We start from the raw sequence: 13,060 nt of genomic DNA, 5'->3' as shown, positions 1-13,060 counted from the left end.
CCTCTCATGCTCTCTCTATCTCATTCTCTCTCAAATGAATAAATAAAATCTTTAAAAAAAAAAACAAACAAAAACAAAACTCAAATTCTTAGAGGCGAGTGAATTAAATCCGCTAAACCTTTCTTGCAAATCATTTAAATGTTTTATTATGCTGGGTGTTCCGTGTGCTGTCCATTGTAATGTGTGTGTTACGCTTAAAGAATTACCTGTGTGCTGTTTGAGAAACAAAAATGCATGTCCTTTGTGTTTATTTTTTTCCTCCCAGAGAGATGATGAGGATGGTGATGATATGGATAGTTATCAGGTATCGCTGTTGCTGTCGTTCTGTGGCATGGGGCACGGCTGCTGCTAACGGCTAGCATCCGCAAAGCAGAGGGCAGGGAGGAGGAAGGAGGACCGTCGAGCAAGAACACGCAGACTCTCACTCGCTTTGGATTTGCTTTAAACATAATCAGGGATACAATACTGTTGCTATAGATTTCTCTGTCCGTTCAAAACGTATGATCGGATACTGCATTGCTGCTCTGCTATCTTGAATTAGCTTGTAAAGACTTTCGAAGCAAGACCATTATCACTGTATTAAGTTAATGATTTTTAAAACCATGGAATTATCCATCCATAATCTTTCAGTTGAACCTTGTGTTTTCTATGCAAAACTGCACTTCGTGCCTCACGTCCAAGAGAGTAGGACTGTTCTAATATGCAGTTTTAGTTTAAAAGTCTCTTGCTGGATAGGAAATTGAAAACATTTCATGCACATAGTTTAGTTTGGGTTAGCCAGCTTCTTTCTGTCATTAGGACCCAGCTTAATTATCCATAACTTGGAGAATTTAAATCTCAGCTTTTTCTTTTTGGAAATTCAGGGGAAAAAAAAAGGCACCCGTGAACTCGTCCCTAGTCAGTGCTGGCCAGCCTCCTGTCATGGAATGTGGGATGATAGGAACAGGCAAGGCAGCAAATCAAAGTGAAGTTTTCCGGGTTTGGTTCCCAGTCTTTGTACTCATTCTCCACAGTTTTCCCGGGGTGCCTTCCTGTATGTGAACTGTGGGTACGTTGTAGATAGAGCCTCAGAAGTCCCCTGCCATCCGCTCTTAATGCCACGTCTTAAGGGTTAGACTGGAATGAGGCAAGTCAGAGAGCATTTTGAGTAGAATTGATGGGTTTATTTCCCTCATAACTTTACTAAGAAAGAAAAGAAGCAAACGAAAACCAACTTCAGGGGTGAAATCCCAGTCTCCCCTTGGATCTCAGCAATGCCATTAACTAACGTCCTGCTGCTGTCCGTGCGCTTCCGGCCACGTTGTTCACAGCCACGTCCCAGCGGCTGCTTCTGGGAGTTCTTAAAGCATGGCTGGCTGCATGTGGGCTGTTTGCATGGGAGATTTTTGGTGAGCCTTACGGTAGTGGTTGGAGGTAAAATCTTGGCAGCAAGTTTGAAAGGTTCTCTGCTGATCTGTTCTTTGCATTTCAGAAAATACATGTTTCGAGGCCATTGAATGATGAACTATGAAAATGCCTGTTTTTTCTTTTTCCATTCCATTCGCTGTTCCATGATTTGGGCTCTGTTCATGGTGTCCTTCTGCTTGGAATCATGCATCCTTCAAATGAATAGCTCTGATTTAAACACACAAACACACACACACACACGTAAGAATCATCCCCACAGCTGGTGTAGTTTGAGCTTCTCTTGCTTTTAAGTATAATTATCCTTTTGGCAATCCAGGGGCTCTGATTTCTGAGTAATGGGTTCCTTGATCAGCATGCTATGTTTCTGAGGCCTCTTTGCTTTCTGGCATATTAATCATACAGCAGTGTTCAGTGGCCTTTCCGAATGAAAACTTTCCTGATCCATGTAAACATCTTTGTTTAAAAAAAAAAAAAAAAAGTCGTCTGTGTATTCTACAGGAAAATGTTTTCCCTCCCCAACGTCAGGAAGAAGACTTAAACTGTGTGAGAGAGAGGTGGTCTGACGCACTCATCAAACGACGAGAGTACTTAGATGAGCAGATTAAAAAAGTCAGCAATAAAAAAGGTATGTGAGATTAAACTCTTTCCCGGGAGTGGCCTTTTCCCTTCTAGACAGTCGTTGGGACAATGTGATCTTAGTGTTCTGACCTCGTAACAATTATAGATAGTAGTGACTCCTTTGGCATGGTATTGGATTGGAAAGTAATAAACGTTCACAAGCCTCTGCATCAACGATGATGTTAAATGTTAAACTCGCATTTAGTTCCGAAGAATGCAGATGCTGTCAGAACCCACATGTCCTTACGAGGCGCTCTGGGCTCCAGACCTGGGACTGACAGCAGCTCTCGGGTCACACGTGGCAGGTCAGCACCCAGCTCCTGTGGGGCGGCAGTGATGTGCTCAGCTGGTGCAGGTGGGCCTCCTGGCCACTCAGCTCCAGGGACACAGTTTGCTTTTGCTGGCGGCAGCCGTGTGGGCTCCAGGGTCGAGCTATGTTCTTAAAACCCTTAGTCTCTCACCCCGACTTGATGGTCCATGCATTGTGGTAGGTTCTGCATCAAAGGACACATTATGAGTGTTCATCCACTTCAGGTAGAAGTTAGCAAAAGCTCCCCCCTCAGTAGAACATCTTGGCTCAGCGTTCTTGATGTCAGTTTGTCTATGTGCTCAACTTGCTGATGGAAACTCGCTTTGACTCTACCCAGATAGCTCCAGGGTGGAATTATGAATCAGAGGGTTTCTTTTTTTTTTTTTCTTTAAAGATTTTATTTATTTATTTGAGAGAGAGAGAATGAGAGACAGAGAGCACGAGAGGGAGGAGGGTCAGAGGGAGAAGCAGACTCCCCGCCGAGCAGGGAGCCCGATGCGGGACTCGATCCAGGGACTCCAGGATCATGACCTGAGCCGAAGGCAGTCGCTTAACCAACTGAGCCACCCAGGCGCCCTGAATCAGAGGGTTTCAAAATATGTTCTGTAAAATCCCTTTAGTAAGGAACATAAAGGACAATAAAGTTAGTCTTACAGAGTGTAGCGTGTTTTAATCCTCTGTGCAGTGGTGTATAGTTTTATAAAGCAATGTCACATCCATTATGTCACTGGATCTTTCCAACAAGCGTGTAAAGTAGACATGACTTGTATGAGCCCTATTTGATGGATTAGGAAGCCCAGACTCGTCTGTCGAATAACTTCCCCAGAGTACAGAACCAGGAAACATAACCCGTGTTCTCATCCCTGTCCTGATGCTCTTTTCCATGTCCCTACCCGGAGGTCCATCAAGTGAGAATCCTAGCCTCTCTCAGCTTGTCTGGGTGCTCAGGCTGGAACTTCAAAGCCTCCCATCCTTTTTTGGAACATCATGGATGTTCCAGCCACTTGGGGATGTCACCAAGTGAAAACCTATTTATTTTAAATCTGGAAATTGTCTTTTCCCCCATCTTGGTGCTCATCCCCTCATTTTATCCTGCAGAGAAGACGGAGGACGACGTGGAGCGGGAAGCCCGGCTTGTGGAGCAGTGGGTGGGCCTGACCGAGGAGAGAAACGCCGTGCTGGTGCCTGCCCCCGGCAGCGGGGTTCCGGGGGCGCCCGCCCACTGGTGAGTGGCCTGACAGGGTGGGGCAGACAGCCTGCACCAGTGTCGTGCGAGTGACTTTCCAGGACTGTCACAGTCCATGCTGAGTGCCGTGAGCTGCTCAGGGAAGGACCACCCATGTCTCGTGCCGCCTTCCCTTTTTCCTTCCCCATGGCAACCAGCTTCCTCTCCCAGGAAGCCGGGGAGCGTCTGTTGATTACCTGGCCAGGAAGCAGATACCACACTTCTCAATTTCTCCACATGAGCAACTTGGACATGGTTTCCTCATCTCCAGAAATTCCCTTATTTCGGCTTAAAAGAAGGGTGTATCCAGAGTCTACTTGAAGAGGGGAGAAAATACATTTTCTTCTTAGCCCTCGTGCCTGCTCAGTTTGGTCCCTAGCATAGAGTCAGGTCTTGAGCCCTAAATGACCATGGTCAGTCAGTTGGTTAATCAGTCCATCCCAGTGCTCATCAGAAACAGCATGGTATCCTAGGCTCTGGAGTCAGGTAGATCCTGATTGAGTTTCCAGCTGCAGTGTTCAATGTCGTTAACTTCTCTGAGGCTTTGTTCTTTTTTTTTTTTTCAAGATTTTATTTATTTATTTGAGAGAGAGAGAGAGAGCAAGTGCCGTGGGGAGGAGCAGAGCGGGGAGCCCGATGCGGGGCTCGATCCCAGGACCCCGAGACCATGGCCTGAGCCGAAGGCAGACGCTCAACCGACTGAGCCACCAGGCACCCCCAAGGCTTTATTCTTAATCTATGAATGGAGCCCCGTTTTTGGTACTGTTGAAAGGATTAGAGATAATATATTAAAAACACCTTGTTGGTGCCCATATGTTAAGTGGTAACTACTCCTGCTGCTTATTCTCGTTCTCATTCTTATTACAAGAGTATGTCCTGGGCATTTAGGAGAAATCAGACTCCTTTTGAACAGAGGGTGTACATGCCCAGATAGTCTCTTTAGGGTAGGCGCAGAAGCATCAGTGCTGTTATTTGCGTCTATAATGATAAAGGGAAGTGTAAAGGAGTTGATAGTGTTATGAAACCAGCAAATCTGAATTTTCTGGCACATAATTTGTGACCCGATGTTTCTCCCACAGTCCGGGAGTCCTGCAGGGCACACATGCCGTCTGTCTGCCAGCCACATGGTTGCAGACGGCCACCTCATTCCCAGTCTTGTTCTGCTCCCTGAGGCCCTGTCTAGACAGCCCTTCTCCTTAGCCCAGTCACTTTCGTTTGAGCCATTTCTAAACTTCAGGCCATCTTGACTGTTTGTAAAATGTGGAGTCCTGGGTCCTGTCCCTCGTTATTTTGATTTACAAGAGGAGGGATGGGCCCAGGACTTTTCATTTTCAGAGCCTCCCCCCCCCCCCCGGTGACTCAGATGCATATGGGCCAGTTTTTGATAAAACACTGCTTTGGTCTTTTTCAGAGACAACCCTTCCTCCTTTAATAGGTCTTTCATACACTAAGCTTTTTCAGTGTTGTCTTTTTTGTTTACTTCCTCTGGGTTCTGATCCTGTCCCCTGTCTCTACTCTTAACAGCATCCCTTCCCTTTTTCCCATCACTAGGACTATTTCTAGAAAGCCATCAAATAATCTTTGTTTCAATTAATTACATCTGATTTATATAACTGGTGGTTCTTTATGGAAGTCACATAATTCTCATGATGTGTGTTAACAGGGACATCAAGAGATGTGCAGATAGGGCCCCTGGGTGGCTTAGTCAGTTAAGCATCTGCCTTCAGCTCAGGTCATGATCTCAGGGTCCTGGGATTGAGCCCTGCATTGGGCTCCCTGCTCAGTGGGGAGTCTGCTTCTCCCTCTGCCTGCTACCCCCTCCTGCTTGTGCTTGCTTTCCCTCTCTCTCAAATAAAATCTTAAAAAAAAAAAAAAAGTGCAGATATTTCATGAATCGAATCTCTGTCCCCATAGTGGTTCTTTTCCGCTTCCGTGCCTCTGTGGTGTTTGATCATCTAACACAATGTAAAACACGTATTTGTTGTGATTAAATTTTGTTGTTAAATTTAGGGTCCCACCACCTGGAATGGAAACTCACATACCGGTTCTCTTCCTTGATCTGAACGGTAAGCAGATCCATGTTCGAGGGGCCCTCGCGTTTCATTTAGGTTTGTAATCTTTTCAGACCCACCTGATTTTGATTCCTTCAATGACTTTTCTAATCACTCATATGCTGTGTCTAGGTGACATTTTTAGTCCAACCAAATGTATAAACCTTGACGTGTAGCATCACTGGAAGAGCGAAGTGGATATTTAGTCTTAAAAAGAGTTACGAGAGAGGGGCGCCTGGGTGGCTCAGTCGGTTGAGCGACTGCCTTCGGCTCAGGTCATGATCCCAGGGTCCTGGGATCGAGCCCCACATCGGGCTCCTGGCTCAGCGGGGAGTCTGCTTCTTCCTCTCCCTCTGCCTCTCCCACTGCTCATGCTCTCTCTCTGTATCTCTGTCTCAAATGAATAAATAAAATCTTAAAAAAAAAAAAAAGTTACGAGAGCTAACTCTCTCTCAGGGTTATGAGAGAGATGTCATAACTCAAAAATGTCAAAACAGTTACAGTTGAGAGACATCAATGGACACAAGAATTACCTGAGAAAGTAATCACCCTCAGAGATTCTGAACCTTTAGGCTTGCGGGGCCCTAGGAATCTGCATTTCTGATTAGAGCCATTCCCCCCGCCCCCCTCCGCCATGGCGCCAATGCCAGAATGTGATTACACTGTAAACCCTGCATTAAGGGTTGTTCTTTACTGTAGCGATTCGATTGAACCTGCGTGAACCAAGAATGATGGTCCTCAGTGTATTTTAGCAGGAAAATGCACTTTCAGAATGAAATCTTAAATGGAAGCCTGTATGTAGACTACAAAGGCAGAGTTGCCAAGTGGGGTGATGGGCGGGCTCAGGCAAGCTCTTCCGCACACGGCCCCTGGAATCTCAAAACACAGCCTGGAAACCTGTCTTTTGGAGGGAGGGCCCTGGGGAGGGTGACTTTGGCTCTTCCTAGGAAGAATTGTTTAAGATCCTGGAAGTAGGACGTGTGCCTCATGAAGCGATGGGCTCCCTGTTATTGGAGGGATACGCATAATGGTTGGATGACCACGTATAGAAATTTATGAAGGGTGAATCCCACATGGCTTAGGGCATTGGAAGAAGATGATCTTTGTATTTCTCCCAAGTGCTTGGAACTTGATTCCAGATTGATCATTTAGCTGTTCAAATCTCTAATCATGTGTAAGTTGTATAATAGGACGCAAGCGTGACACCAGGTTACACGGAGATTTGACCTCAGAAAGCAGGAGTCTCAGCTGTGTTTTTGTAGAGAAAATCTCTGCTCCTAGGATTGCGTATGGAATATATTTGTCCCTTTTATTAGAGACTCATGGGGTACCTTTTTGGCTCTCATAGTTGTTTCTGGAAAGGATAAGACCTATTGTGAGGAATTAGCATCTCTATTTCCACTGTGGGATAAGGAAGGAAAGAAAAAAATGAAAGTGCAAAAAGTCATCTGTGGAAAGCATATTTAAAAATTTTCAGTGCTGGGGTGCCTGGGTGGCTCAGTCGGTTAAGCATCTGCCTTTGGCTCAGGTCACGATCCCGGGGTCCTGGGATCGAGCCCCGCATCGGGCACCCTGCTCAGCGGGAAGCCTGCTTCTCCCTCTCCCACTCCCCCAGCTTGTGTTCCCTCTCTCGCTGTCTCTCTCTGTCAAATGAATAAATAAAATCTTTAAAAAATAATAATAATAAAATAAAAATTTTCAGTGCTTGCTTAAAAAGTGACTTTTCCTTCCACTTCTGTTTCTGTGCCCTGGACGTGGTCAGCCGATGACCTCAGTGCTAACGAGCAGCTCGTGGGCCCCCACGCGTCGGGCGTCAACTCCATCCTGCCCAAGGAGCACGGCAGCCAGTTTTTCTACCTGCCCATCATAAAGCACAGTGATGAGGAGGTAATTGACCCCTGTGGTTCTCTTCCTGGGCTTCAGATGAGTGCACCTGCCTATGGGCCTATCTTCCTGTTAAACTGCTGTGATCTGCTTTGGGAGAGAGGACTGGGGGCTTTAAAAAGTTGAATGTGTGTTGTCGCTCAGAAGAAGTGAGGAGAAACACGTATGATTCAGTGGGGTTGCGTTTCTCTTCTTGTTCTCATGTGTGATGTCGAACCTCAGCCCCTGAGCTGGGTCTTTTCCCTGTCCCCAACCCTTCTCCTGTTCTTAGGTTTCAGCCACAGCCTCCTGGGACTCCTCAGTGCATGATTCCGTTCACCTGAATAGGGTCACACCGCAGAACGAAAGGATTTACCTGATAGTGAAAACCACGGTCCAGCTTAGCCACCCGGCTGCTATGGAGTTAGTATTACGAAAACGGATTGCAGCCAATATTTACAACAAACAGGTAGTAATGGGGTCTGATTCTGCTGTTGCCTACATGAGCTCAAAGTTTCTTTCTTCCCTCTTCTATACGTGGTCATCCAACCATTATGCGTATCCCTCCAATAACAGGGAGCCCATCGCTTCATGAGGCACACGTCCTGATACAGTGGACGTGCAAATTGTCACCACACTAGCCAAGTTACAGCCTGATTCTTATTGACCGCAGATAACAGGGCATGAGGACAGCACAGGTGGATGTCACCCACCAAAGGACGTTCCCCCTTGGCCGGTTTGAGACCCATAATCCTAGGAGGCAGTAGAGCTATGACGTCACTGTTTAAAAAGGGCTAAGTGCCAAGGCCAAGCAGTTTAGTGACAAAACAGGACAAGGGGCAGGCCCAAAATAAATCCTTGCTGCTTCCCAGATCTCGTCCCACAGGTATTGCCAGCAAAATGGACCCTCTCCAGTTTTCTTCTATACGAGGATTGATTAAACCCTATCAAGATCATGGGGCGCCTGGGTGGTGCAGGCAATTGAGCGTCCAACTCTGCTTGAGATTCTCTCTCCTCCTCCTGTCCTTCCTGCTTGTGCGCGCTCTCTCTCTAAAATAAATAGGTGGCTTAGTCGTTAAGCGTCTGCCTTCGGCTCAGGTCATGGTCCCAGGGTCCTGGGTTTGAGTCCTGCATCGGGCTCCCTGCTCCATGGACAGTCTGCTTCTCCCTCTCCTTCTGCCCCTCCCCACCGCTAGTGCTCTCTTTCTCTGTCTTCCTCTCTCAAATAAATAAATAAAATCTTTTTTTAATTTAATATAATTTTATTATGTTAGTCACCATACAATACATCATTAGTTTTTGATGTAGTGATCCACGATTCTTTGTTTTTGTAAAACACCCAGTGCTCCATGCAGTATGTGCCCTCTTTAATACCCATCACTGGGCTAACCCATCCCCCTTCCCCCCTCCCCTCTAGAACCCTCAGTTTGTTTCTTGGAGTCCATAGTCTCAACAAAACAAAGAGGCAACCCACAGAATGGGAGAAGATATTTGCAAATGACACTACAGACAAAGCGCTGATTTCCAAGATCTGTAAAGAACTTCTCAAACTCAACACCCAAAAAAACAAATAATCAAGTCAAAAAATGGGCAGAAGACATGAACAGACACTTCTCCAAAGAAGATATACAAATGGCTAACAGACACGTGAAAAAATGTTCATCATCATTAGCCATCAGGGAAATTCAAATCAAAACCACATTGAGATACCACCTTACACCATTTAGAATGGCAAAAATTGACAAGGCAAGAAATAAATAAAATCTTTTTTAAAAAAATAATTTTAAAATAAATAAATAACCCTATCAAGATCAAAAGGAAGGCTGCCAATGAGAAAGAAGCACAACCCCCAAAATCCCTGAATGGACTACAAATCCTGTAATCCCCAAATGAAGGACACTGTTGTCTTTCAGGGTCAGAGACAAGGATTTTTCAGTTCCGTTTTTCTGAGTTGTTGTATGTGTATCAAAAACACAGTACTTGATAATGCTTCTACAATTTGTAAAATGCCGAATAACTTACGTATTTCACATTGCTTAATTCAGCTTTCCTTTCCTACCAGAGCTTCACCCAGAGTCTGAAGAGGAGAATATCATTGAAGAATATATTTTATTCCTGTGGTGTAACCTATGAAATAGTATCCAATATACCAAAGGTAAATATACATTACTTTTTAAAAATATCGAAATAGAAGTGTTAGAGAATGTGTTGATTCTTAGAACTTCTAAATCATTTTCTCACCACAATTTGGATAAAAATATTGTTCACATGAAAGTATTGTAATTAAAAAAAAAAAAGAAAGAAAGTGAATTATCTTCTTGTCCCTTCAGGCAACAGAGGAGATTGAGGACCGGGAAACACTGGCTCTCATGGCAGCAAGGAGTGAAAATGAAGGCACTTCAGATGGGGAGACCTACATAGAGAAATACACGCGTGGCGTGCTGCAGGTGGAGAACATTCTGAGCCTTGAACGGCTCCGGCAGGCAAGTAGAAACAGCGTCCGGACTGGAGGGCGAGAGCACTAGCCTCCCCACCACCAAGTGGACAAGGACTAATTTATTTACCAAACACCTTCCCTCTGCATCTATCAGAGAAGGAAAACTTGAGTAGCAATCTCTTCAGACAAAGTAGCAAAAATGAAAATAATGTCTGCATTCTATTCAGTACCTTCTACTTAAGCACTCTGCCCAAGTAATTTAGATAACATTCTTTCATTTAATCTTCAAGATGGCCCTGCTAGGGAGATAGACACTGTCAGAATCCCCTTTTCTAAGTGAGAGAATTGAGGCCCACGGAAGTTAGCTAGCCTGCCCAAGGCTACACCGCTAAGTTGGTACAAAGTTGGTTGTAAACCAGGAAGGCTTGACTCCAGAGTCCATGTGCTTAGCCACATGCTGTTACTATTTCCCTAATTTTGGGGGGTCTAGGTTAACTTCTGCAACAGTAGCAGGACATTCCCATGAAACTAACCCACTAGGCAGTGGAACTCTGAGACAGGAGTTGTCATCCATAGAAGCAGCAGTTGGAAGTTCATGGAAAGTGCATTGTGAGCAACAAGAGGACTAAGATTGGCATCTGTCAGAAAAATCTGCCTTTAGTGGAAATCCCCCCGAAATTGCTGCGTGAATAAAACACAAACAGCATAAAAGTTGATGGTCATTTTGCAAATGAGATCTGTTGTTAGGGGTATTTCTTCTGTTTTTTCTGTCTACCTCTGTAAAAAATCTACCACATAAATGTCTTTAGTTCAGGGGTGCCTGGGTGGCTTAGTCGTTAAGCGTCTGCCTTCGGCTCAGGTCATGATCCCAGGGTCCTGGGATCGAGTCCCGCATCGGGTTCCCTGCTTGGCAGGAAGCCTGCTTCTCCCTCCCCCACTCCCCCTGCTTGTGTTCCTGCTGTCACTGTCTCTCTGTCAAATAAATAAATTTAAAAAAAAAAAATGTCTTTAGTTCAGCAGTTGTCCTGGTTTTGTGTATGGAAAGCATTTTTGGTAGATTAAGGAAAGAAAAATTAGTGAGGACCATAAGAGTCCAGCTTTTGTAACTATGGGAGGGAGTGTGGCATTAAAATGACGTGTCTTTCTATATTTTCTAAACCTTCCACAACAAACATATATTATTTGTCATCAGAGGGGGAAAAACAAATGTTACCTTGACCTTTGCAGGCGGTCACGGTCAAAGAAGCTCTGTCCACCAAAGCTCGGCACCTGAGGAGGAGTCTCAGCACACCGAACGTTCATAATGTGAGCACCCCCTGTGGAGGGTCTGTTGCTTCTGTGACATGTCTCAGGGTTTGAGGGGGGGGCACATGGGTCCTGGCGTGGGCATCCCAGACAGCCAAGCCTCTCCTCTCTCCCAGGGAAACACACCAGAGAGTGCAGTTACGATCCCATGCCCACGCCTTTAGTGGAATCTTCAGGATTTCTCTTCAGAAAGTTATGTCCCTGAAAGACGTTTCTTGAGACCTAAATGGAACGTAGTTGGTTTAAGGGTGGCAGAGTTCGCTATAGCACTTGGCTCGGTGCTGCTCTGTCCTTGTCGCCCTGGTGGATTTTCCTGTGCTGCCCGTCAGTGTGATAGGGCGCTGGGTACCTCCGTGTCCACGCTTCCCTGGTCCGTGGTCTCTCCGTTGACCATTTGATTCTCATTCTTAACCAGTTCATGTAGAAAATCCAATTGACAGGAACTGCTTAATGGAGGGGACACGGTCCCGGGACAAACTAGTGCACGGACAATTTCAAAGCAGTCTCTTCTCCAGAAGCAGCAGAATAAAAGATCCTCCCAAGGAAGGGCACAGTATCATTACCTTGTTCCTCTCCAGAATTGCCAGGAAATGATTAAAAACATGGTGAACGTATATAAACGCTGTCTCAGAGCAGGCCACAGAGCCAGTCCCAGCACATCCCTATAGTGGTGTACATACAGGTTACTTCTGACCACAGTGCGGTTATTTAGAAACTGATAATAAGAGACTCATACAGTGTAAACTGAAAAATAGAAACTGGTACACACATCAGTGCTTGTGGGATGCAGGTGAAGTACTTAGAGGGAAACTAGGCTCTGAGTTCCCTATTATTCCATTTCTACTGCCGAATGCTAGACAGTAGAGAAAAATGAAAGAACAAGAGCCACTCTTAGGGATGTGTGGATCTTGTATTAAAAAGAAGAGTAAAAAACATGGAGGGAAACATCTGTGCTAAAAGGTAAAGACAGATCACCTAAAGGAGTATTCTGTCCCCACTCCTAGCCCCCTAGAAAATGAACCTCTATCTGATCAAGACTCTGAATCTGACTGCTGATATTTACGGGGGACAGAAGAGAATGTTAAGTGACACCTAAGGAACTCCATTAGCAAAGGGAAACTTTATAGGAACAAATGACATAGAAAAAGGAAAACGTGTGGGGCGCCTGGGTGGCTCAGTTGGTTAAGCGACTGCCTTCGGCTCAGGTCATGATCCCAGGGTCCTGGGATCGAGTCCCGCATCGGGCTCCCTGCTCTGCGGGGAGCCTGCTTCTCCCTCTCCCACTCCCCCTGCTTGTGTTCCCTCTCTCGCTGTGTCTCTCTCTGTCAAATAAATAAATAAAATCTTTAAAAAAAAAAAAAAAAAAAGGAAAACGTGTGAACTATTGTGATCCTGATTCAGAATTAACTGACAATGTGTCTGAGACATTTGAACACTGGGGGATATCGGTTACTATCTAGGAATCATTTAATTTTTTACAAGGTGATAATGATATTCTAGTTTTGTTTTTGTTTTAAGATTTTATTTTTTTAAGTAATCTCTACATCCAACATGGGGCTTGAACTCATGACTCAAGAGTCGCACGCTCCTCCAACTGAGCCAGGCAGGACCCCTGTGGTTATGGTTTTTTTAAAGAGAGGAGGAGTAATGTATTTTTTAGAGATTCACAGAGAAGTATTTATGGACAAAAGATTTTTAAATCAAAAAAACAAAATCAGAATAAAAAAATTTTAAAGGTAATAATACTAGAGCAGAATTATAATAAATTCAAAGAAGGTGTATGAAGATTAGAACAGAGATGTATGAAATAGAAAACCAACAATAGAATCAGCAAAGCTGAAAAG

General features: G+C 44.9%; 1 protein-coding gene across 2 annotated transcripts in view; it reads left to right on the top strand.

Annotated features, from left to right (window-relative positions):
* Positions 1–13,060, top strand: part of KIF13A (kinesin family member 13A) — a 203,509-nt gene that overhangs the window by 175,088 nt on the left and 15,361 nt on the right. Inside the window, exons 18-26 of one of the 2 annotated variants that reach the window (XM_021696971.2) lie at positions 266–304; positions 1,933–2,032; positions 3,434–3,560; positions 5,571–5,626; positions 7,374–7,498; positions 7,767–7,943; positions 9,537–9,629; positions 9,805–9,957; positions 11,139–11,216. In XM_021696971.2, coding sequence (XP_021552646.1) covers positions 266–304; positions 1,933–2,032; positions 3,434–3,560; positions 5,571–5,626; positions 7,374–7,498; positions 7,767–7,943; positions 9,537–9,629; positions 9,805–9,957; positions 11,139–11,216 — 948 coding nt within the window. The remainder of the gene's footprint in view (positions 1–265; positions 305–1,932; positions 2,033–3,433; positions 3,561–5,570; positions 5,627–7,373; positions 7,499–7,766; positions 7,944–9,536; positions 9,630–9,804; positions 9,958–11,138; positions 11,217–13,060) is intronic. The other variant, XM_044917454.1, reaches the window with a different exon arrangement.

Source organism: Neomonachus schauinslandi, chromosome 8, assembly GCF_002201575.2.
Source record: "Neomonachus schauinslandi chromosome 8, ASM220157v2, whole genome shotgun sequence".
Taxonomy (NCBI): Eukaryota; Metazoa; Chordata; class Mammalia; order Carnivora; family Phocidae; genus Neomonachus; species Neomonachus schauinslandi.
The sequence above is the reverse complement of the archived record's forward strand: the minus strand, read 5'-3'. Positions and strand labels throughout refer to the sequence as shown.